This window comes from Mauremys mutica, chromosome 1 (genome assembly GCF_020497125.1).
Source record: "Mauremys mutica isolate MM-2020 ecotype Southern chromosome 1, ASM2049712v1, whole genome shotgun sequence".
Taxonomy (NCBI): Eukaryota; Metazoa; Chordata; order Testudines; family Geoemydidae; genus Mauremys; species Mauremys mutica.
Genome location: NC_059072.1, coordinates 213,404,368 through 213,429,973, shown reverse-complemented (window position 1 = coordinate 213,429,973; position 25,606 = coordinate 213,404,368). Strand labels below are relative to the sequence as shown.

General features: G+C 46.5%; 1 protein-coding gene across 1 annotated transcript; it reads left to right on the top strand.

Moving 5' to 3' along the window:
• Nucleotides 1–4,416: 4,416 nt before the first annotated feature.
• On the top strand, nt 4,417–24,865 carry XK (X-linked Kx blood group). Its single transcript, XM_044989175.1, has 3 exons — nt 4,417–4,661; nt 14,699–14,961; nt 24,036–24,865. Exons 1-3 carry the CDS (start codon nt 4,417–4,419, stop codon nt 24,863–24,865), a joined length of 1,338 nt encoding a protein of 445 aa, XP_044845110.1.
• Nucleotides 24,866–25,606: the final 741 nt, after the last annotated feature.

Sequence of the window (25,606 nt, the reverse complement as noted above, 5' to 3'; positions counted from 1 at the left end):
CCAGTACAATTCTTGGTAGCACTGTGCTGCTGGAGCAGAGGTCTTTTGGATGAGATGTAAAACTAAGGTCTGGATTACCTGTGGTCATTAGAGATCCCATGGCAGTTTTCATAATAGTAGAGAGATGTTACCCTTGCTGTGTTGGTCAGTTTCCAATTCAGGCAAATATTTTCAGCCTACCTAAATTTCACACACACGTCCTCCCTCCCCCTATCCTCAGAGCACCTTCTCTTCCCCTCTGAAGAACATTTAGATGGCACAGTATTAAAATACACCTGAGCCCCGTCTTCATTGTAGCATCCATCTGAGCTACCACCCGTGGAATAACAAATTATGGAACTGTGGTGAATTGTGGGCTCCAGATTTGCCTGTGCAGATGCAGATCTAGAAATGTCCCAAACAAAAGACAGTTATCACTTTTTCTCCTAATACTTGTTGCAGATCTGGAGCTGATACATAATAATGTTATGAATAAAATTTTAAAAACACTGTGACCTGGTCAGTAAATGCAAGTTATTGGACATTGGGGTTACTGGAATTTTTGTTATACTCTAATAAGGCTCAAGTTCAGTAGCTCTGTACAGGTAGGTGACACAATAGCTTTTCCTACAACAGCACCCAACCACCCTTTGAAAGACAGTGGTATCCTTCGAGGGTGTAAGCCGAAGTGACACCACTGTTTTGTGGCAGGAGATGAGAGATCAAAGAATGTTAAACAATTAAAAAGTGTCTTGGTCCCTGTGAAGGGTGATGAGTCTCTGCAGCTGTCCAGAGCGTGTCGTGAGCTTTGAGAAGGAGGATCAGTGGAAGAGTCTATAGGGAGCTAGTCCTTCTAGGGTCCCCGTGTGGAAGACAAAGACCCAGTAAGCTAGATGCGTGTAGTGTGTTTTATTGTTAAGATATGTTTTCTCTGAAGTGCTTGGGGTCTAAATAAATGATACTTTGCTTTAAGAAGGCCGTTTGGTCACTGATTACTATTGTTGTCACCCTGGAGAGGAAAGAATTGCAGGGTTTGGACATACCTCAGACCTGCTGAGGTAAATCACGTTTGCAACCCAGGGCCCAGCGTGAGAGTGCAACAATCACATGATTCCACCCTGAAAGACTGGTGATGCCTCAAGGCTTGAGAGCTAGAGGGGGCGAGCTTGGACAGATCAGGAAGAGTCAGAGGTGCAGTTTGCCTAGTAACTGAGACAATTCCAATTGCTCTGTTTGTTAGATAATATTCTTTAAAGCCATCACATCGCCTTTATAACCTTCAAACTTCATCTGTTAGAAAGTATGTGCCATCATCCAATAGCAGTGGGTGTCACTGCCACATAGGAGACCAACTAAGAATTAATGATCTTAACCTTTAAAGCATCATTTCACTTTGGGCATTTGAAATATTTGAATTACTAGATGGGTTCATTAAACTGTTACATTATTAGTGTGGCATCAGGTTGGCAGAGAGCACAATGAAAGCCCTAAACCACCATTTTTCCTTCTCAGCATGAACTTTGTTAATGATTGTCTCTGCTAGCAGAGACAACACCTTATAATTGCTATGCACTAATTTAAATATCAGTCCCCTTGATGGTGGAGACACCTGTGGAGTCTTCTCAGGATGAAGAGTTTTTTGACCATGTGAAAGCAAACATAGGATCGGTCCTACTGGGGCTTCTGCAGAGGAGGGTTGTGGTGAGACATATATCTAATAATCTATGAAAGCTGGCATTTGGTTTGAGAAAATGGATGAGGTCTTTTCTGAAGCAGTTTGCCCATCCCTGCTGAGAACAGGATAAGAGACCCATTGTGCAAGGTTCTGTACAAACACATAAGACATAGGCCCTGCAGTTGGAAAAATAATCATTTGAGGAGGCATAGGCTCTGACACTGGGAAGCTACACTTCTCTACCCATTTGCTGGTGTTTGTTGCTCTGAAAACTCAGAACTGTAATCCACTACCTTAGGGTTTGGCAGCAAGGTCCTGAGCCTGTCTACCCTACAGCTTTCACCATTTCTACCACTAGTATTGCTGTACTATGAATTATGGGTCTGTTTATTTTTCCAAAAGAGAAATAGGTTGCAGCCCCCAAAGCTGTCAAAAGCAGGACAAAAGGTCAGAAATCTATTCCCATTTCATCGTAATCTTTTTTTAAAATAGATTTCCTCAGCAACTGGTCTCCAGGTTCCACAAGTACCCATAAATCATAGTTAAGGTTTCTGCAGTGTTTTATTGAAGCCCTATGGACACGCCATAAGGGATTCAGGAATTCAGTGCTTAATTTGTAATGAAAGAGGTACCAGGGCTCAAACAATTTTTTGACATTCATAACTGAAGTAGCAAGTGAGGTGCCGGGGCTATGAACTGCCAAGCCTAGAGATGCCACAAATTAAGCACTGCAGGAATTTGTATGCACATGGTAAGCTAGTGAAAAGTGGCTGAATGGGGAGATCAGCGTTACATTATGAGAGAGATTAAACTAGGGAAACCTTGGTTAAAACTTTCAAAAGTGGATACAGCTTTCAGGTGCCAATTTAAAACACCTTCGGCCTGATTTTTCAGGAGAGCGGAGTGTCCACAACGCCAACTGCATTCAAGTGTCTCAAGTTGGGCACCTGAAAATTGTCATACAAAATCAGAGGCTGCTTTTGTTCCTGCACGTAGGCCATCAATCTGATTTCCTGGTGTTTGCTAGCAGTTCAGCCCAGGTCAGCCTAGATGAACCTGCCACCTCTGATTTATTTCACCCAGGCAATCCTTGCAGGTTGACTCTTGGAACTGGGTCCAACCCCCTTCCCAAAGGCTGGTGAGGACTGAAGTGAGTGGTCAAAGCTAACACAACCTTCCATTTCCCCCACGGGAATGTGCCAACATTATGTTAAGTTCACAGCCCTGTGCAAGACACCCGTCGAAGCCTCTCCTTGTCCCTGCATACTTAGTCTGACAAACCACATGGGAAAATGGTGCAGTGGGAAATGGAGAATGAGGATCAGCTTTGAACTTCAGAAACTCTCACCCAACTACGGTTCCCAACCCTCCAGGATTGTCTTGGAGTCTCTAGGGGCTTATCTACACTACCCGCCGGATCGGCAGGCAGCAATCGATCCAGCGAGGGTCTTAGTATAGATGCAATAAATCGACTGCTGAGTGCTCTCCTGTCGACTCCACTACTCCACCACAACGAGAAATGCAAGCAGAGTCACCGGGAGAACGCCAGCTGTCGACCTACTGCAGTGAAGACTCTTCGGTATGTGGATCTAAGTACGTCAACTTCAGCTACGCTATTCACATAGCTGAAGTTGCGTATCTTAGATCGACCTCATGCGGTAGTGTAGATAAGCCCTAGGAATTAAAGATTGATCTTTCATTAAAGATTGTCATGTGATGAAACCTCCAGGAATAGGTCCAACCAAAATTGATGCCCCATCATCCAATGATCTTTAACCAACTGTCTAGGTGCATTGGTGCTGGAATTAAGGGTGTGTGGGGGGGGTGCTGCTGCACCCCCTAGCTTGAAGTGGTTTGCATCATATATAGCAGCAGTTCTCAAACTGTGGGTCAGGACCCCAAAGTGGGTCACAGCCCCATTTTAATGGGGTCACCAGGGCTGGTATTAGACTTCCTAGGGCCCTGGGGCCTAAGCCTGAGTCCCACCGCCAGGGGACAAAGCTCAAGGGCTTCAGCCCTGGGTGGTGGAGCTCAGGGTACAGGCCCCCTGCCTGGGGCTGAAACCCTTTGGCTTTGGCCCCGGCTGCCTGGGGTGGTGGGGCTCAGGCATGGGTCCCCCCTCCTGGGCTCATGTAGTAATTGCTGTTGGCAGAGGGGGTTGCGCTGCAAAGAATTTGGGGACCCCTGAGCGGGTTTACAGTGGGGACGGGTTCAATGGCTCTCAGCACCCCCCCTACACAGATTGTCCGGGCACCCCTGTGCGGGGGGGGGAGGGGGGGCTGGGGCGGTAACTACAATAAAGCTCCTAAGGTGGGGGGGGGCTGCCCCTTTTTCCCGCGCCCCACCCTGACAAGCAGCGCCGCAGAGGAAGGGGGGGGGAGGCTCCTCTCCGCTGGGCTGACCCAAGCCCCTTTGCCATTGCTGCGGGCGGCTGCTCCCCGGCCCTGCCGCAGCGGGCAGGCTCTGCCTCTCCCGGGGCCCCGAGCCCGCGGCGCAGCTCCCCGGCCGGGACTGACGGGCCCCGGGCAGGCCCCTGCTGGGGGCGAGGGGACGAGACCCCGGACGCAGGTGCCTGGGCAGCGGCCGCCGGGCCCGGGGACGCCCCCTAGCGGGCAGCGCTCTCCCCGCACGCAGCCCCGCGGCCGCCCGGCCCGAGCCCCGCGGCGGAGGGCGATGGGCGATGGGCGGAGCGGGGGCCCTGCCCAGCCGGCTGCCGCAGAGAGATAACTCGCCCGGCGCGCGGGCCGCCTGCACGGGAGGAGATGAAATTCCCCGGCTCCGTCCTCGTCTCCCTGCTCCTCTTCGTGGCCGAGACGGGCACCGCCCTGTACCTGAGCAGCACCTACCGCTCGGCGGGGGACCGCATCTGGCAGGCGCTGACCCTGCTCTTCGCCCTCCTGCCCTGCGTGCTGGTGCAGTTCAACCTGGTCTTTATCCACCGGGACGTGAGCCGCGACAGACCCCTGGTGCTGCTGCTGCACATCCTGCAGCTGGGACCCATTGTCAGGTGGGTGGCGGGCTGCTGGCCTGGGGGGGGGGGGCGAGTCCTGCCCTGCCTATTTCCTTCATTAGAAAGCACCACCGCGCCCTTCCAGCCACCTCCGCTGCTGCGCGCCAGGGGCTCTCCCTGGGGGCTGCCCAGAGCGGACGAGTGCGCGAGTCCCTCGAGCGGAGCTATTCCTCTGGCGCCCTGGAGAGTGGATCTTATTCTCTGCGTCTTTTTCGTTTTGAGTAGGCTAGCGAGCTCTCGGCGTTTGTGCATCATACACGCGGGTGCAGCGGTGTGTACGTTTGCAATGTATTGCACATACTGGTATGTGTAACATTTGCCTAGTCTTCAGATTTGTGTTTTAGATACAGCTGTGTTCCTGAGATGGAAGCACAGTTACCTTTCTGTATTTGAGACACAAATATGTATACATTCTCTCTCGTTACGCATCTCTGTTGTGTATGTATAGAGATGCTGCTGGTAGGTTCAGCCATGTCTATCCATATGAACTAGATCTGTGCATGTTGTGTGTTTCTTTGCACAATCTCTCCCTCTCCAAAACATTAGTCTGTTAAATTTTTATAGCTATTCTATCCTAGAGGCTGAGGCTGGAACTGGAGTTGGGGGTGGGGGGTCCATTATATACGGGTTTACAGTTTGGTTCAATGGTTCTCAGCACCCATCCCCCATAAAAATTGTTCCACCCCCCCATTCTATTGGTATGAAGCTGACTGAGGCTGCTGTGTGCTTATGCACCTGCATTAATCAAAGTAACACTAATGCTGTACAATATGCTTTAATTTTTATTTTTTCAGTCTCTCAGGAATGGTCATGTTGCTGCCCTGAAAGCAAACACAGGGAGCTAACCTTCAGAATCCACAATCTTAACACTTAGCACTGACGAAAATAGGTTGTGAGGTCCCCCCACACAGGATGGAAATAAAAAAGGAAGGCCAGGTGGCAAGCAAACAGTTTTCTCTCCTATACAGTGAGATCCTCACTGAGGCTATTGTTTTGATGGAATCTAGAAGCTGTTTTCTGTTTGTACAGACAAGGCCCATTTCTCTAAAGTTGCTTGACTCTTTGTGAATGAGATAAGCAGTTTGATAGTTGTAGTGACTGGGTAAGTTATATCTTACTGCAAATTTCTGCATACCTAGTAACATAGATCCAAATGACTTCACAGGAGCAAAGGGAAACTCCTAGAGTGGCTTAATTTAAATGTTTTATGGTAATGATTCCAGTCATATTGTAGTATTTATAATTCTCAAGGCTTTCACTTCTTCCAGAACGTGTTCTGTTTGACAGGAGAGCCAAAAATTCCACTTGAGATATTGAGTTGAAAGTGCCATTTGAAACAATATTAGAAAGAAGAATATTTAGATCATTTGATATAAGCCCATAACAAAATATTTGCTGTTTTTCTTTTATTTGTGTGACTCTTTACAATGTCTTTATCTGTGCCATACATGCTGGCTCTATCATGCCATTGTATACTGTTGATGATGATGCCATTGTATACTGTTGATGATGATGCCACATCATTTTTCAAAAATCAATGAAAAAGAAAGAGACAGAAAAGGAAATAATATTTCTATATGGAGAATAAAAGGGGTTTCCTCAAAGATTTTAAAACTTGTTGAAAACTCTTCTGTAAATTTGGTTGATTTTGTTTACTTGTTGATTTGATTTGTATTTTAACGAGAAACTGTCAGTTTAAACTTGGCCCAAAATTTAAGTTTTCTTATGCTAGATTTTCTAAAACCTAAAACTAATAGCAGTATTTCCACAATAAAAAAATTGTCAATGAAATCAAAGTGAAAATGACTATGAACAGAAACCAATCTGACTTCATCAATTTTCAATCCCTAAGCTAAAAGTTATGCAAAAAAAAAATAGCTTAAACAGTGACATGTAAATCAAAATTTTAAAAATTCTGTGGGTGAAATCTTGGCCCTATTGAAGTCAATGGGAATTTTGCTATTGATATCAAAGGGGTCAGGATTCCTCCCCCCTCTTTTAATTATCTGTAAGTGTTTTAATAATAAAGCTAAAGAAATGTTTGTTTACAACATGTGAGTCTTAAATTATATTATGTGGTATGCATTCTGCAATGTGTTGTCAGTACCATAATGCAAGTAATTAGCATGGACCTATAGAAATATTGTCCTTTCCATGGAGGTTGCAGTGTTCCTGTATTGCTACACTCTGGAACTAGATAACCAGTTTAAAGACAACCTAGAAATTTTGCAGCATGCTTTTATCATATATTTCATCATTTACATAGAACGAATTGATAACCTCTACATTCTCTAGAGACATGGTATTTTCACTCATTATCAGGGGTGAAAGTAACGCCAAAGACTTATCGGTACGGGGGACCGGCTCCAGCCCCCGGAGGGGCAGGGCCTCAGACAGAAGAGGCAGGGCTGGGGTCAGCATCCCCCAGCCAGCCCTTCAATGCTGCCTGGCTTGCGCCATCTGGGGCTCCAGCAGTGATTTAAAGGGCCCGGGGCTTCAGCCGCTGCTGCAGCAGCCGGAGCCCCAGGCCCTTTTAAATCGCCAGCCCCAGGGCAGCTGCTCCTTTTGTGCCCCCCGTCGTGCCGGGGGTGGGGCAAAAGGGGCAATGACATTAAAGCACTCCCCAGCTAGAGTTCGATCACCATCTGTTGGAGATATTTGCTGAGCAGCTACATGCTATTGTAGGCTGTCTCATTATACCATCCCCTCCATAAACTTATCAAGCTCAGTCTTGAACCCAGTAAGGTTTTTTGCCCCCACTGCTCCCCTTAGAAGGCTGTTCCAGAACTTCACTCCTCTGATTGTTAGAAACCTTTGTCTAATTTCAAGTCTCTTTGCATGGCAGAGTGATCTGCTGCCTTGTTTTAGAAGAGGGTTTTTTCCAACTCTATCTCTAGGAATTTACAAACTGAATAAAATAAATATACTGTAAAAATTCAAGGGTCGAATTGGGATAGAAAAAAGAAGTAGAGGTACTCTTCCAAGGGTTTGTCTCCACTTACCATGGACTGATGCTGCAACGATCGATCCACTGGGGGTTGATTTAGTGGGTCTAGTAAAGATCGCTCTTCCATCGACTCCAGTACTCCAGTGGAACGAGGAGTATAAGGTAAGTCGATGGGAGAAACCCAGTGCAGTTTAGACACCGTAATAAGTCAACCTAAAGTATGTCGACGCCAGCTACATTATTCACGTAGCTGGAGTTGCATAACTTAGGTCGACTTAACCCTGTAGTGTAGACCTGCCCCAAGTTCTGCTCCAGTACCAAACTCTGCCCATTTGAGAAGTCAAAATGAGACGCCACTCTCACTAGCTGACACTGACGTACAGCATATGATATGTGTGCTTTGCTGGGCACTTTAAGTTTGGCTCACTGGCTGACGCTCAGTTCACATTTTGAAGGTTTTCTTTGTAACCTTCAGAAAGGTTAGAGATTAACTTTCCTTCTTTTATTTATTTATTTATTTATTTCCACATGAAAGCTCAGATGCTGGAGCACAAGATGGCAGCAACCTGGAAAAAATACTGGCTTGCCAAGCTACAATGATCTAGCCCTGTTTGGTTCCTGCACATGACAGAATAAGTATATTTTATAAACCTGCTTCTTGTGTCATCCTCAGTACCACCTATATTAGCTAGACATTTTCTGTCACAAAATTACTTACAACAGGGACATCATATAGCTAGCAGCCTTCCTGTTCATGGAGAGAATGTTTGTGTTATGAAAGAGCATATACTTGCTTTTTGCCAATTTTAATTTTCCCCTCTGTAATAGGAACAGTTTGTCTATAAGCAGTCAACGTGATTTGTAGAGTAATATTGCCAATATCACCCAGTGACCTGACTCCAGTCTTTGAGATATAGGCAAGTCTGAGAAAGGAGACATTTCAATGTAATTGACTGGGACGAAGTAACTGCAGGACACTGTCTGGGATTTCTGTGGCACTTCAGGTTGATGTCATGCTTTGTGAATGCAGTTATTCTGTTGAATGCTTGGAAAAGGTACTTACACTTATTTAGAATTTTCTTCTTTGAAATGGAGACACTTTTAACACCTAAACTGAAGGAGACTATAAAAGCAAAGTGACTTAAAAGCATTTCAATGGAAGGTTTAATGTTCTTTTCTGGAGAAAACCTCAAATTGCACTTTGGCCAAGTAAAATCTCATCCAATTAACTGATTGTCTCTTTGTTCTGTGTTTGTACAGACCACAGCATAATGGTACACGACTAGTGCTCCCATGTACTATTGCAATACAGATAATTAGTAATCAGAGCTATCACTCTGGGATTCATGAAATTCTCCCTTTATTATTTGTACCATAGTGATCAACTCTCCCAAACATTGCCACAGGTGGCACCCAAGAGAAAAGGGACTAGATCAGGGGTTCTCAAACTGGGGGTTGGGACCCCTCAGGGGGTCATGAGGTTATTACATGGGGGGTCGAGCTGTCAGCCTCCACCCCAAACCCTGCTTTGCCTCCAGCATTTATAATGGTGTTAAATATAAAAAAAGTGTTTTTAATTTATTAAGGGGGGTCACACTCAGAGGCTTGCTGTGTGAAAGGGGTCACCAGTATAAAAGTTTGAGAACCACTGGACTAGATCCACAAAGGGGTCTTAAGCTGAACATTACAATGTTTAAATGTTAGGCAGCATGCTACCTAGTAGAATTAACAGCCCAAAGTAAGGTGCTCAGGCTCTCTATACATAACAAGCAGAAGAGTGTTAAGCACCTAAGAATGGGATCTGCAGAGGCTAGTGTAAGTGGGGGAATGGTCCCGCTATTGTGGGGAACTTTCCTGGTTTCTACACTACCCCGGTGAAATGGATCTGAGTCCTCGCTCCCACTTCCTTTACCCAGAGGCCTCCCTGCCCTTGAGGACTCCCCTTCCACTCTCCTGTCTGGCAGAGTCCTTGTAACCCCAACAAGACTGGGCCCAAGATTCCTGGGGGGCTCAACCCCCAACCTTGCTGTGGTCACCTACGTCAGGGGCTAGGTGTCCCCACTCCGGGGTGCTCTCTCTGCACTGGATGCTTTCCTGACCCACTGATCATTACATATGATTTAAAGTAATACAGTTTATTTAATTAACAATTAGTTTAAAAAGAAATCAGGAAAAATGAGAAAGGTTAAAGGAAAACACATCACGTTGCTCTGTGGCAGGGATCATCACAAACAGTGTCTCTGGAATGTCAGGGCAGTTCACAGTCTGTTTCTTGTAGGTCCCAGGCCTCCTTCTCAGGCCCTGGCTGTGCTGCAGGGACGCTGTGGGTTGGACACTTGCTCTGGCAGTGGCCACACGCTCTCAGGCTCTAGGTGGCAGGACCCTTCTTCCCAGTGTTGCCCCCGCCCTGTCAGGGTTACGATCCCCCTCCAAGTCTGGCCTGCAGAGCCTCTTGGCTGAGGCATCTCTCTGTGCTGGGCCCACTGCCCAGGGTCCCCCTCACTCTCCCCAGCTGCTCACCATACCCAGCTCCAGACTGCCCCACTCTGCCTCCAGCTCCCTGGGCTGCTTCTCTGGCCCCTCTGGCTCTGGTTGCTACAGCTCTGCTCCCAGCACAGGGCTGCCCTGCAGGCTCCTTCTGTGACTCTGCTCCCAGCTCTGACCTGCTTCCTGGGCTGCTTTTCTGGCCCCTCTGGCTCAGGTGGCTGCAGCTCTGCTCCCAGGGCAGGTCTGCTCACTCTGGGCTGTGTTCTGGCTTTGGGGCTGCAGCTCTGCTCCCCAGCTCAGCTTGGGCCCCTGCTCTCTCCTTAGCTCAGCCCCACTCTGTCTCATCAGGCAATTCCAGCTCATATGGAGGACAGGACTCCCCCCCGCCCCCGACCTCCTGACTCCCTGATTAGCCTGCCCTGTCAATCAGGCTGACCTGGAGCGTTGGCCTCTCCCCATTGCCCCTGGGGACTGTCAGTCTCAGGGTCCTGATTTCCCATCCACCCTTCCCCTTTTGGTACTGGGAGCTAACCAAAACACCCCCACTGTATGTTAGTAAGGGGATAACAGTCCTCTTACACTAGCAAGCTGAGCAGGAAGCTGCCTAGGTTAGCCACTAGGAAATGCAGAGGAGAGGGGTGTGTGATAAGGCCACATGCCTTAAGGCAGGGGTCCCCAACCTTTTCAGGACCAGGGACCGGTCATGCCTGCGGAGGGAGCGCTCGTCCCACGGCTCGGGTAGACCTCCCGCAGGTGTGCCTGCGGGAGGTCCACTGGCTCTGGTTGAGCTGCCGCAGGCATGACTGCGGACGGTTCGCTGGTCACGCGGCTCAGCTGGACCGCCCGCAGGCATGCCTGCGGCAGCTCAACCGGAGCCGGTGGACCTCCCGCAGGCGTGCCTGCGGGCAGTCCAGCTGAGCCGCGCGACCAGCGAACCGTCTGCAGTCATGCCTGCGGGAGGTCCACCGGAGCCCCGGGAGCAGCGGACCTCCCGCAGGCATGACTGCGGAGGGAGCGCTCGTCCCGCGGCTCGGGTAGACCTCCTGCAGGCACGCCTGCGGGAGGTCCACTGGGTCGGTTCGCGGCCCGGTTTGTAAGAGGCCGCGGACCGGTACCGGGCCGCGGACCGGGGGTTGGGGACCCCTGCCTTAAGGGACTTACACACATAAATCTGGGCTGGAGGGAGGTGTCTCCCTCTGGTGAGCAAATCCTGGTCCATTGAAGTCAGAAGTACAAACTTTTGGTACTTAACGCAATAGAAAGAAATTAAACATTTTGTTTGTGTGCAAAACTGTATCTACATAAACACTGACAGAAAAGAAGCAAGGAATTCACTACAGTTGGGTGGTTTTCCCATTCCATGAGAATTTTCAAGATGTGGAAAATTTTTCTGCTTCTGAGTTGATATGAAAAGTCAAAATGTCAAAAAAAATCATTAATTGAAAATCCAAACATTTTTTGGATCAGGTCAGTCAGAATGTTTTGTTTCAATAATTTTGAAACATTTCATTTCAATTTTGACATTTTAATTTATATATATACCTTAAATTAACTTTCATTTCAAAACAAAAAGTCATTTTGAACCGAAAATTAAACTTTTTAATCCAATTTCAACAATTTAGAAACTTAAAAAAAACCACAGGAAATTGTTCAAAACCCACCCTTTTCTGCAAATAGTTTTGGGTATCAACAAATCAGCATTTTCCAGAAGAAAAATTCTTTTGCTGAAAAATTCCCCTCTGGCTGTAAAATTCACGTACTACTACAATCAGAGAAATGCCTGCTATACCCAAACTTAAATGTGGTGAACTGCAAGAACAAAAGATAGGCGCCTTTGGAAATTTCAGCTTGACAATTTGGAAGCCCAATACCCACTAAAATTCATGGGAATTGAGTTTCCATATCGCACAGGCAATTTTGAAAATATGAGCCTGAATGGTTTATTAAGTGTTGGAATTTAGGCTCCTAAGTTACATGGGTGCTTTTAAAAATATTACCCATAGCTGAGCTTAGTGCACAGTTAGCTGTGATTTTTGTAGTGATTAGTCTAATTGTGCTTATAGTGTATTTAGCATTCATGTGTGACTTTTCTCTTCATTTGCTGGCCCCAGCTACTAACACTGGGATTGTAGAATAGAAGTTGTGCAAGGGGAATGAAGAAATGCTGCTTACTTTCTGCCTCATGGGTTGCTTGTGATTGGGACAGGAGTTAGGTCTGTGTGAAGGAAGAAAGTAACTCAGGCCCAGATCCTCAAAGGTATTGAGACACCTATCTCCCATTGAAATCAATGGGAGTTAAGCACGTAAATACCTCTGAGGCTCTGGGACTCAGTCTCCAAGTGGAAGGATTGCAGTAATGCTCTCTCAGGCGTGAGGGGTAGACGTCAATTGCATTTTACTAGAGAAAAGGTACCATTAATGCTTTAGTGGTGGTACACAGAAGCACACCAGGTATGGACAGTCTGGTTCAGAGCATTTGCTGTCATGTGTTGCCCTTAGTTGTGGTTCTGATAGGGAAACAGTGTGCCAGTTTATTTAAAAACAAGACTCCTAACCCCACTCCTGTCCCTGCGGATTAGAGAGTCCCAACACAACCCAGAGAACAGAAGTTTTAGTTTGCTTCTTTGAATATTCCTGGTCTACCTGACCAGCAGGCACTCTTCAAAAGCCTAAACTCTTCTACAGTTCATTGTTAAAATGTTTTATTTGGTGCATTCTCAGTCATGGGTTGTTTTTTTAAAACATACAGACTTTCCAGTCAGCTTCAAGCTCTAACAGACATTACTCTCTGGAGCAGCCCACTGGAATATTAATATTAATACAGTTGTAGTTTGCTCACCAACAGAAGTCCCTTCCTATCTTGCTGCTGATAGGGCTCAAGGGAGGAGAGGCATCATCACTGGGATAATCTGAGCTCTTCAATGTACTTTCTAACTAGTCATTTAAAGTCATTTGTCTAAAAAAAGCTAAAAATGGCTGAGAATTTAAAAACTGGATGGTAACAGCCTACAAATTCAGTGATGATTCAACCTGGTGATGACCCATGGTTACAGTTCTATGGGAAGTATAAGTGAGGGTGGGCAAATGAGTGTGTGATGCTGGGAAAGTAGTGTTACATTGTGGGCTTGGCAAATGTGGGGTATATGCTGCAGTGAGGGGCTATATGTGTTCGGGGGCTTTTGTGAGTCCTGGTTGTGGTATTGGCGGGTGATTTTGAAGAACGGTGGCAGTTGGGCCAGGTAATCCACCAATGAAATTGTTGCATACAAATTAGCTATAGAGTAAGGGTGGTGATTGGTTGAGTTACCTGAGATTGCACAATGGTCTAGGATTCTTGGAATGGTATAGATACATGCCTTATTGTAGCTGAAAGCCCATGCAGTTGAATAGATATAATTCATAAAGTCAAAATGGCTGAGACCTTTAAAAATTATATGTTAACAGACCACAAATCCTAGTGATGATTCAGACTGGTGATATTCTTAACAAAAAGAACTCTCCACTATGCTTGTAGCTGTTTCAATTGCTTCACACTGACTCTCAGATATTTTAAGCCTGAGTGACACGCAGACAGAGTGACAATCCTAGAGTTTTATTATAGGTAAGGCTACGTTTATGTCATGGAGGTCATGGAAGTCACGGAATCCACGATTTCCAGAGACCTCCGTGACATTCTCTGTTTCAGCCCCAGGGGCTGCAGGACTCTGGTGCTGGCAGCCAGTGAGGCCCTGGCAGGGTTCCAGCGACAGGCAATAGCAGTGACAAGTGATGGGGGGCCCCCCTGCAAAGTTCCAGCGATAGGTGACAGACTCCTGAGGGGGCCCTCCTCAGGGTTCCAGCGACAGGCAACAGCCTCGTGCGGGAAGAGGGGGATGCCTTGGGCAAACGGCTGGGGTGTCCCATTTTCTCTTTAGGAAATATGGTCACCCTGCAGCTCCCAGCCACTGTAGGTGGAGGGGAAATCCTGCAACTCCCAGCCACCACGGTTGTGGGGGGAACCATGGAGCCGCGGCAGCAATAGTCACAGACAGGTCACGGCTTCCATGAATGTTTGTTTATTGCCCGTGACCGGTCCATGACTTTTACTAAAAATAACCATGACAAAATCTTAGCCTTAATTATAGATACTGAATTGTAATAGTAGTAATCTCCACTGGCTGTGGGATGTACTGGTCAGATAATGCACCTGTCTGTCTGTCATGGCTCCTTGCTTTCAGGTTGGGATATATAATTCCCCATCACAAATCTAGAACTCAGATGACAGCTACTTATAATTTGGGTCATTAATAAAATCAAAGGCTTGATCCTGAAAATGCTTACCCTGGTGAGTAGACTCATGGATCCGCAGACCACAGTTTGAGAACCTCTGGTATAGGGTAAAAGCACACAAAAGACCAGATTTCACGGTTTGTGATGCATTTTTCATGGATGTGAATTTGGTAGAGCCCTAGTCATAACACAGTAAAGTTGGGGAATAAATTGGTTATCAGAGAGCAGGGCGCACAGTATTAGCAATTGTGAAAATGGCCTTAGAATGTTAAGACTATTGGAAGACCCTTGATTTTTTTCTATCACTCTTTATCTGTTGATTTACTTCCAGGTGTGTGGAAGTCTTTTACATTTACTTTCATGCGGGGAGATTTGAAGAGCCTTATGTCAGCATCACCAAGAAGAGGCAGATGCCTAAAGATGGACATTCAGAAGAAGTTGAGAAGGAAGTGGGCCAGGCTGAAGGCAAACTGTTTACACATAGATCTGCCTTCAGCAGGGCATCTGTGATCCAGGCTTTCCTCGGCTCTGCACCTCAGCTGACACTTCAGCTGTATATATGTGTCCTGCAGCAGGAGATCACAGCAGCTAGAGGTATGTATAGTTTGTGTCCAATCTATATATGGGTGGAGTGAGAGTTGGAGGATCAGAGGTTACTCTCTGCTGAGCTGCCTACCTTTGCCTCAGCTGGAGGAACAAGTTTGAAACAACTTCATTTGCTGGGCACATTCCAGTGGGTTTCAGCCAGCTGTTACTTTGTACTGCACCCAGGTTCTCCTCTACCCTATCAAATTTTGATTGAAAGCACTTTTGAGTGCTGTATAAAAAGCAATCTTGTAGATCATGGCATGATAAGGAGACAGCTTATCAAGGAGACAAAGGAACTGAGCTATATTTAAGGAGAAAAAAATTGCCCTGTGTTCCCCATTAAACACTTGGCCTGGGTATATGGTAGAGCATATTTTCTCCATGCTGGAACAAAGAACTACTACTTTAAGAAATAAAATGAAATACATACAGAGAAACCTTAAAGGATTTCTTCTTCCTTGGTAGACCTTGCGTCTGCTGTGGCACCAAAAGGACATGGGCCTGTGCTTCCCCAGCTGACGTTCTCTAAGGTCCAGTCAGGTAAGAAGAGGAAGGATTTGGGCAGCTGTGTGAGCTTTAAGTGGCTGCCTCAGCAAAGGTGCTTCCCTGCCAGATTACTGAATGGCTCCTGTGGCTGAGAAGCCCAGGCAGGCTACGCACCTTTGTGTTTCGCAGCTGGGGAAGCCTCGAGAAGACCCCCATGTAACAACTTATTTGAATATTGTAATTTATCTGCAACTTGGGGAGAGGGCAGGTATGCACATGCAGGTTCTGGCTCACTAGTGAGGACAGTTGTGATGGCGGCAGCTAGGGGCGGCTCCAGGCCCCAGCACGCCAAGCGCGTGCTTGGGGTGGCATACCGCGGGGGGCGCTCTGCCGGTCGCTGGGAGGGCGGCAGGCGGCTCCGGTGGACCCTCCGCAGGCACGTCTGCAGGAGGTCCACCGGAGCCGCGGGACCGGCGACCGGCAGAGTGCCCCCCGCGGCGTGCCGCTGTGCTTGGGGTGGCGAAATTGCTAGAGCCGCCCCTGGCGGCAGCTGTCATCTCACTCAGGGCCGTCCCTAGCTATTTTGGTGCCCTTCGCAGCCCCCAGGCCTCTGTGGGGTGGAGCTGGCTCCAGGCCTCTGCGGGGGGTGGGGCTGTGTGGGGCCCTGCCCCAGGCCTCCAGGAGGAATGGGGGGGCGGGGAGCTGGCCACTTCCTGCAGGAAGTGGGGTGACCTGGCCCCAGTCTGCTCTGCGCTCCCAGCTCCCAGGCTTGGGGAAGGTGGGAACCGTGCCCCAGCACTCGCCAGCAGCGTGGCTGGGAGCCAGGGGAGCGGAGCAGACTGGGGCTGGGTTGCTCTACTTACTGGTGAGTGCAGGCTCGACTGCTTCTGGAGTCCTCAGGGGAGTGAGGGCAGGGCTGTGGTGGGTATGGGGCGGGCGGGGGTGGAGCAGGGGCGGGAGCCCTGGGGAAGAGCCGGAGCAGGGGCTGGAGCAGCACGCAGCTGTGCAGAGCACCAGGAAATGTGGTGCCCCAAATTTCCTGGTGCCCTACGCAGCTGCATACTTTGCGTATGGGTAAGGATGGCCCTGATCTCACTGACTCATTAAGTATGAAACGTAGGTTTAAGTTGATGGTCAGAGAGGCAGATGATTGTGCCCCACTGACCATCAACTGACCCCTTGTCATTTTTATTACACTTCTCACCTGTGTTGCATGACAGCATGCAACCAGTGTGGTCTGTCGACTGAGCTGAAGTGTTCATTTAGGATGTAATGGGCACTTCCCCCATCACACTGTATGCTCCTTGTATCACCTTGCACAGAAAACAAGTAGGCGGAGATGACTGTAGACTAGGACCTCCCATATGGCAGGTGTGCTGATGCTGCTGACAAAAGATGCTTTAAAAAAATTCAAGTCATAGTCTGTGCGTCCAGCAAAGCTATGTGTCTACGACCCCATGCACATAACTTTGCATTCTTTAGCAATACAACAGTGCTGATTTAGAGGTGATGCACCCTAGTTACAAGGTGCAGCTCAGCATGCAAAGAGATTGAAAGAGTGAAATTTAGACTGATCGAGTTATGGCCAGGTGTACTGAAAGCACACAGCATACAGGCTTTCCACACATATCTGTGAAAGTACCTCACTGCTGACTGGCAGCAGCCTGCTTTTCCATGTTGGGAGTACACACTGAATTTTTTTGACATTATGACATAGTGAAATGGTCACAAGAGACTGGACTAAGATCACTGAACAAATTACTTATTCAAAGCTAGTCAATTAGCGTTTGGCAATGGTACTTTTTAAACAGCCAAAACGAAGTTTCCTTTTCCAGGCCTCGCAAAAACAATGGATTTACTTGTACAGGGAACTGGATTTTCACAGTGTAATGTCCATTACCAGCATGAATGCATCTAAAGCAGCTGGCACTGAGGAATTAATCAGCATATAGTGATATTATGTCATCTTAAGCAGCTGCCAGCTTTATTTTTAAAGGCACCCAAAGTGCTTATTTAGGCACATAGCTGTAGATTATTGAAAGACAAAGCATTGCTCTGGCTACTTCATTGTGCCTGACAGCTAAGATGAATTAATCACATGCAGGATGAACCATGGCATGGGGATGAGAACAGAATGGAAGTATCCTGCGTTGAGCAACATAATTAGCACTTGGGCTCCAAGTGCTGATCTGCAGATGTCGTTTGCTTCAGAAAGGTCATCTGGGTTGTTTCTCCCCACTAGTACTGTTGGCTGCTAGTCACTGTCACCAAGAAGAAAGGCTCTGTCTTGGGTCATTAAGATTGATAGAGAATAACAAGTACAATGACAATTGGTATGTTCACTAAAACCAAATGGTCAAGAAACTTCACAGAGTTCTAAATCACTGATTCATAAACAAATTCCTCCACTCAGCCAAAGCCAGCAGCTACCATGCATGCCACATCCTCCCCCTCCATGCCTGGCTTTGGAGTGGCCTAGAGCAGATAAGTGTCACTATATAATACTGAATGAAAGGGATGGACTGATTACTTGGAAAGCATTGCCCCTGCGTCTTCACAGACAGTTATCCTTCCTTCAGACATTTGGGTCTTATTTCTTTGTAACTTTCAAATCTGGACTTAAACCCATTTTAAAGAGGCTGAAAGTTGGCCAGAGTGCATTTGTTTAGTTTGTAAATTAAGGTAATAATTGGAGATATACCAATCTCCTAGAACTGGAAGGTTGTTGAGTCCAGCCCCCTGCCTTCACTAGCAGGACCAATTTTTGCCCCAGATCCCTAAGTGGCCTCCTCAAGGATTGAGCTCACAACCCTGAGTTTAGCAGGCCAATGCTCAAACCACTGAGCTATCCCTCCCCCCCTAAATTAATGCATGTTGCCATGGGTGCCTCTTCTCATAAGCTGGAATACTGAGGAGGACCTAAATCAAGGACAAGAAGGACTTTCTTATACCGAGAGTTAAATATGGTGCTGTTTATCTGCTCACAGCTTATTTTGTTGAAATTGTTCGGTTGAATGTAGTACTTGTAAAAGGTACCACAGTGACGTGGGTGAGGGTGGGAACATGGGTGTACCATGGTCTAGTGGTTAGAACAGGGGGTTAGGAATCAGGAGGCTTCAGTTCTATGCATCACTCTGCTGCTGATTTGCTGTGTGTCCTTGGGCAAATCATAGAATGTCTTTCGTCTCAGTTTCTTCCTCACTTGTACAATACTTACCCAAATTTATAAAGTGTTTTGAGAGCTCAAATAAAGCTTCATGAATTAGTCACAGAAAGGCTCATGGCACAGGCTGTAGCACATCAAGGTTCTCCACACACCACATCACTCCACTAATTCTCCATGCCCCAGTACTTCATCTCCTTGCTTAGACTGTCATCAACAGAGTTAAAATAACCTGCAATTACTGTATATTTTGACGGGATCATCTCTTAACTCCCTTACCCTGGATGGACGGATGGATTCCCTACTGTTATAACAGCTTCTTTTGAAAAAGATTTTGTTAAAGAAAGTGGTAATTGTGACTAGAACTCTTATGAAAAGATGCAGTATCTGATTACATGGCCTTTGAAACACATTTGTTTCTGCAACATGACAATCCTAGTGAATATAAACTGGGATTTTTGGCAAGGATGGAGAAGCAGTATGTGATTTCGCGGCAGCGTTGCCAATGCCAGATATATTAAATGCTTCTGCAGATTCTGCTATCCCAGCAAGCTGTCAACCACAGAACTCTTCCTTGTCAGTAGTTAGGACAACATTTTAAAGAGGTGTGGGATACTTTTCAGTATTATTAAGAAGTGTTTTTAAAGAGGGAAATTATGGATTTAGACCATATTTTCACATCTGGGTCCCAAACCTTAGGTACCAAAATAAGTGGCCTTATTTTTAGAGTGTCCTGAGCACAGGTTTAGGTAACTAACTGTACAGACCAAAGATTGAAAATTCTGGATTTAGTGGCTAGGCTCAGCCAGGTGTCAGTATTATTAGCATATCATGGTATGACTCACGTAGGGCAGCAGTCACCCTCATGTTACTAAGAGGTGGGAAAGGACAGGTTTTGTCAACCAGAAGTGGTTTAAAAAAACAAAAACTTAGTTGTGCTGCAAGTAGCGTGTCACTCAAACCACTGGTTCTTAAAAAGAATACTGCCCCAACCTTCCAAGGAGAGCGGAATCCTTTATCACACAGCACTGCTGTTGAGGGATTTAGGACAGCTTCAGGGGAAAAATCTTTGACTCCATCATCCCCTCACTTCCTCACTGATCTTCATAGTAGGTGCTGAGCCAGAGACATGTCCACTGCAGACAATGTTACTCCTTTACATTTTCTTCTCTGGCTGCCCCACAGTACCATTCCCACTGGCTTGATTGTGGCATTTGGACTGATGGCAGGTAGGCTGTTAAAAGCATGAGACTTCAGGTATAGAGCAAGCTTGGGCTACAACCTGATGCTGTACATGATTGCTACCAATGGGAAAATACCCATTCAGAATAGGAAGTAGCTTCCAGGAGCTGTGAGGGCAAATGGGCCAAAGTGATTTCTTTTGACTCACTAAAGGGGGACCAGGTAGTGTTCTGAACGTTTGCAACTTGTCGAACAGGTGGCAGGCAGCTTTTCAGTGCAATCTTTCTGAGCCGGGAAAAAGTTCTAGTGAGAGCATTCGCTTTATTAAAAAAATTACAAACATAATGTTTTGCTTAATTAGCTCTTAAAAGTTATTTGCTCTTGTGGTTCCACAGCCAGTTCTGAACTTGAGAAAAGATTTCTAAGAGTGCTGAAAGGATGGGCTCTCATTGGTATTCATAACTGTGTTCACTTGTTGTTCTGCTTTTGGCCAGTATTCTGTAGGAGACGATGTTTTAAAAAATCCTCATACCATGTACAAAACATAGGTATTTGTTTTTAAGGGAAAAAATGCTAAAAATTCAAGTGATAAACAAGCAAATACAGAATACATTTTACAGGAGAAATCCTTCCCCGTAATGGAACATGCATATTGCAATATACAATTGTAATTGTTATTCGGCCTTACAAACAGATATTCAGTGTCTAGATACATGGATAATTCCTTATCAGACATTCTATTCAAATTAATTGAGAAATGTTTCAAAACACAATGATAGTTAAAATGTACAAGAAAAATCCCCTAGTTACTCCAAGATCCTAAAATAGTTCCATTTCTTACAGAGTCATGTTCAGAGATTAATTCCTTCAAATAGAAGAACCTCATGATCATGGTTAAATAGCTGTAATAAAGAAGTGAATACAGTCCTTTTGTAGGATAATGAAACATAAACTAATTGAAGGTTGCAGATAGCATTGGTTGCTAAGCATTAAATTAAAATAATTGACATGACAATTAAGATCTACCTAATCTGTTTATCTTATTTTATCTAATAAAATAGAATGTGCTATAGCATCACCAATTAGTTTAATATTCAGCAAATATTTTCTCCTAAACTCTAAAAGAAATGACTGTATCATTTATTGTTTTTACTTTAATTGTTTGCATTTAAAACACTACCATGTATTAAAATGCAAAGGTTAAGGCTAAAAATTTCAAACATGATTGCCTAAAACTTGTCTTAAATCTATAATTTAACACCAAAATAAAAGTGGCCTGATTTTCATGGATGCCAAACATATGCAGCACCCAGCAGTGTTGTGGCCGCTCAGCACTTCTGAAGAATCAAGCCACATATTTTTAGGTGCCTAATTATAGAGTGAGAAGTCTTAACTTTAGGCATCAGGTTTGAAACTCTGTTCTCGTTTATCTGAGTCTGCTGATGCATTTTTTCAGTATCTTAATTCACAGCTCAAATCCCTGAAGTCAGCTAAAAAAGCACTTTAGCAACTGATATTATGGAGTATCAAAATGCTGCTGTCACAGTTTCATGTGACACTGAGTTCAGATGCTGCATGACAGTTCCGAACTCCATTTTCATGACGAGAGGCCGCACTTTGCTGCTTTAAGTGCCTGGGAGTTTTGCAAGGAGATGCTCATCCTGGCAACACAAAGTCTTGCTGTAGTGCCAGCTGCTGTCACTCTAGGTGCCAGATACCAAACACTCTTTGCAGCGTTTAAATAACAATGAAGCCCCTTCACTTGAGGAATCAATCATAGTAGGTGTGGGGGAAATGCAGAAAGATGGATTTCCATAGCTACAAGTCAGCATCTCTAAATTCAATCTGGCAGGTTCTATAATTTTGGGGGAGCCAGAGAAATAAAGAAAATAAAATGTAGTCAGGTGAATAAATGTTCAGTCGATGCCACGTATATCTTTTCCACAAGGAGAAGGAGGAGGTTTCGTGGGTAGGGTGCTGGCTTGGACACAACACGGGGGTTCAATTCTGAGCTCCACCACACACTTCCTGTGTGACCTTCAGCAAGTCTCTGTGTCTCAGTTCTCCTTCGGTAAAACTTCCCTACCTCACATGAGCGTTGTGAGGGATAAATCCATGAGAGATTGTGACGCACTCAGATACTACAGTGAGGAGGGGCCATATAAGTACCTCAGACAGATAGATATTGCACAAACAATAGAGCTTGGAAAAAACAATTTAAAGCTTTTGGTTTCTTCAGCATTCCTCATCTAGAAAATAGGGAGAATAGTACCTTTGTAAATCTTTTTTAAATCCTAGGTTGAAAAGCACTATGCTATTGCAAAGTATTATTTTATTAAAGCATTTACATAGTGTTTGGGGTTGTTGTTTTTTTTACAAATGTCTCAAGGTGTTTCCTAATTTACAGTCAGATAAAAGTAGCATCAGACATACAGCACTGTGAGCTGTGATTTTAAAAACTAACTCAGCCTACCACTAGCCACTAATTGATGGGTGGTTGATTCCATAGGACATGGAGCACCATTGCCAAAATCCCATGCCCAAAGGTTATTCCCCCAAGTAACCTTTATGATCACAGTGGGCAGGGTGCCAGTAACAACCTGTGATCCGTGTCTGATCAACTGACCACACACAGTGTAATTAGTTAGATCTTTTCCATTCATGGTCAAATAAATTAGGTATTAATTGCCACCAAGTTCACCCTTGTTTTTAGTGTGCAAGTTTGGTAGGGAGAAGGGCTCCCTCTGTAAGGGTGATGTAGTATGTTTTGACCACAATTGCTAGACTCTGTTTCCTTCTGAGGAGAGTGGGACAGACATTGCTTTCTGCTACTTTTCTGCTCCCCTCATCCCCCAATCCTGGGGCTGTCCAGGAGCTGGTTTAGCCCTTGGCAGAAACTGGAATAACCTCAGAGGCTCTAACTTGTGCTGGCAGGAACAACTGCATGGGGGCCATTTTGTCAGCCGTGGATTGCCGGAGCACAGTGCACTCTGGTGATGCTCCCACCCACTGTGACCACACCCCCTACGTCAGTGAAAGGACGGGGTCAGGAGTAGGTGGTGTAGAATGGCTGCATACGACCTAGGGATTCCACTAGAGCAGTGGTGCCCAAACTTTTCTTGTGGCACTCTCCCGCTGACCAGTAATGGCCTCTGTCTGCATCTCCCGCCCATTACTGCACAGTTGGCTCAGCAGAGGAGCTTAGGTTGAAGGTGGAGCTGGGGGCATAACTGGGGAGTGGGGAAGGAAATGGGGCTAGAAGTGGAGCTGGCCTGGGGGTGGAGAGCGAGTGAGGGCAGAACTGGGCTGGGGGCAGAGCTAAGGTTGCCAGGTGTCCGGTTTTCAACTGGAACGCCCAGTCGAAAAGGGACCCTGGCGGCTCTGGTCAGTACAGCTGACTGGGCCACTAAAAGTCCAGTTGGCTGTAAATGCCGTCAGCTTCACGAGGCTTCCAGAAGCAGCCAGCATGTCCTCCGGCTTCTAGGCGCAGGGGTGACCAGGGGGCATCGTGTGCTGCCCCCGCCTGTGAGCTGGCTCCTCAGCTCCCATTGGTTGGGAACTGCAACCAATGGGAGCTGCGGGGGCAGTGCCTGCAGATGGAGGCAGTGTGCGGAGTCCCCTGGACGCTCCTATATGTAGAAGCCAGAGGGACATGCCAGCCGCTTCTGGGAGCTGCTTGAGGTAAGTGAGACCCCAAACCCCCTTCTGCACCCCAAACCCCTGCCCCAGCCCTGAGCCCCCTCCAATGTTCTGAACACCTCAGCTCCACCTCCAAGCCTAGAGCCCCCTCACGCACCCCAACCCTCTGCCCTAGCCGGGTGAAAATGGCAGGGGTGGGGCAAGGACGTTCGGTTTTCTGCAATCAGAAAGTTGACAACCCTAGACAGAGTGGGGGCAGAGCGGAGCTGTGGTTGGCACCAGAGCAGAGCTGGGGCTGGGGCCGGAGCTGGGCTGGAGATAGAGTGGAGCTGTATCTGGAGTTGGGGAGCTGGGCTGGGGGCAGAGCAAGGCTGGGTGGCACTCTCCACCCCCTGTGAGGGCTGGCCTGGGCCCCACTGCACCCCCCCCAAAAAACATTCCTCCACACTTCCTAGGGGGCATGCCCCACAGTTTGGGGTCCACTGCCCTAGAGAAGGGAAGTCCCTGGCTCCCCTGTTAAAGCAGCTTTCCAGTTGCTTTGTACTGTCTGAATGTGTTTCATTTAACATTTGCTAAAACAGAAGGTTCTGATAATCTTTTCTTTTCCCAGGCATCTTCATGGTCCTTTCTCTGCTGTCGATTGTATATGGTGCATTACGCTGCAACATCCTTGCCATTAAGATTAAGTATGATGATTATGATGTCAGCGTGAAAGCTGCAGCCTACCTCTGCATATTCCTCTGGAGAAGCTTTGAGATTGCCACCCGGGTTGTAGTCCTGGTCCTTTTCAGTTCTGTGCTTCAAATCTGGGTCCTGCCTGTGGTGCTCCTGAATTTCTTTGGCTTTTTCTTTTACCCCTGGATTCTCTTTTGGCAAAGCAAGTCTCCTTTCCCTGAAAACATAGAGAAGGCGTTGACCAGGGTGGGCACGACCATTGTACTGTGCCTCCTCACCTTCTTGTATGCTGGCATTAACATGTTCTGCTGGTCAGCTGTGCAGCTGAAGCTAAATGATCCTGACTTAATTAACAAATCCCAAAATTGGTACCAACTGGCTGTATATTATATGCTAAGGTTCATTGAGAATGCCTTCCTCCTCTTGCTGTGGTATGTCTATAAAACAGACGTCTACCTGTACGTGTGTGCCCCTTTATTAGTCCTGCAGCTGCTGATTGGCTATTGCATGGCCATCCTGTTCATGCTGGTGTTCTATCAGTTCTGCCACCCATGCAAAAAGCTCTTCTCATCCAGTATTTCAGAAGGTTTGCTGTCGTGTTTCAAGTACCTCTGCTTTGCTTGCAAACCACCTAAGGCCACCGCACCTGTGGATAAGGCAGACTTGAAATCACCGGATGGTATTGGTGATGATGCACAGGCCAGTTGTAAGACAAATGAGTCTCAGAATGGGAATCCGCATCAGAGTGTTTCTTCCAATGCGTAAAGTGGCTAGTGTAAAGCAGGCAGAACTGGAAAGCTACTGCACACTTACCCAAAGCATTGTGTACCTTGGACTCTGAGCCTTATTAATTTTTCTGCCAGTGCAGCTGTACTGCATGGGTACTCTGACATGCATATGCATACGGCACACTTGACACACGTATACATACAGCAACCACTGTCTGTGGATTTATATTACATGGTGATTCCACACAGAGGTTTGTCATCTGCTTAGTCTGAAATCCTACAGGAGACATCTTTAAATTGTAGCAAAATGGACCTAACCCTGGTCTGATTCATTCAGGAGGTCTGAGGAGAATGAGAAGACGTAGGAAATGCAATATGTAGAGAGTGTCATGAGAGCAGGCCATTTCAGCGTGGAAGCTGAGCATGGTACTGGACTGCCTGGGAATTGTAGATGATTAGCTGTGGTCTAGCTGGTTTTCTGCTTTTGAGAGAATCAGTTCTTACATCCTGACTGGTGAAATACCATACCACAGGCCTTGGTGACATCAGGATTGAACTGCTGCAAGGCATTCTATATTAGGCTGCCTACGACGCAGGCCAGTTCCCTACTGCTGGTATTGGAGCATGATTATTTCTGAGAATGGCCAGAGGGCATTAGGCTGATGCACTCTTTCACTGTCTGCATTTGCTGCTGCTTACTTTGCTGATCGTTTAAAGTATTCATTGTAATGTTTAAAGCCTTGAATGGATGGGGTGTCGTGTACATTACCAAACACCC

What these genes read in the sequence shown, in the direction of transcription:
- XK (XM_044989175.1), top strand. Translation starts at nt 4,417, where the DNA reads ATGAAATTCCCCGGCTCCGTCCTCGTCTCCCTGCTCCTCTTCGTGGCC. An exon ending in CAGCTGGGACCCATTGTCAG is followed by an intron (nt 4,662 to 14,698) that starts GTGGGTGGCGGG and finishes ATTTACTTCCAG; the next exon opens with GTGTGTGGAAGTCTTTTACA. An exon ending in GGAGATCACAGCAGCTAGAG is followed by an intron (nt 14,962 to 24,035) that starts GTATGTATAGTT and finishes TTCTTTTCCCAG; the next exon opens with GCATCTTCATGGTCCTTTCT.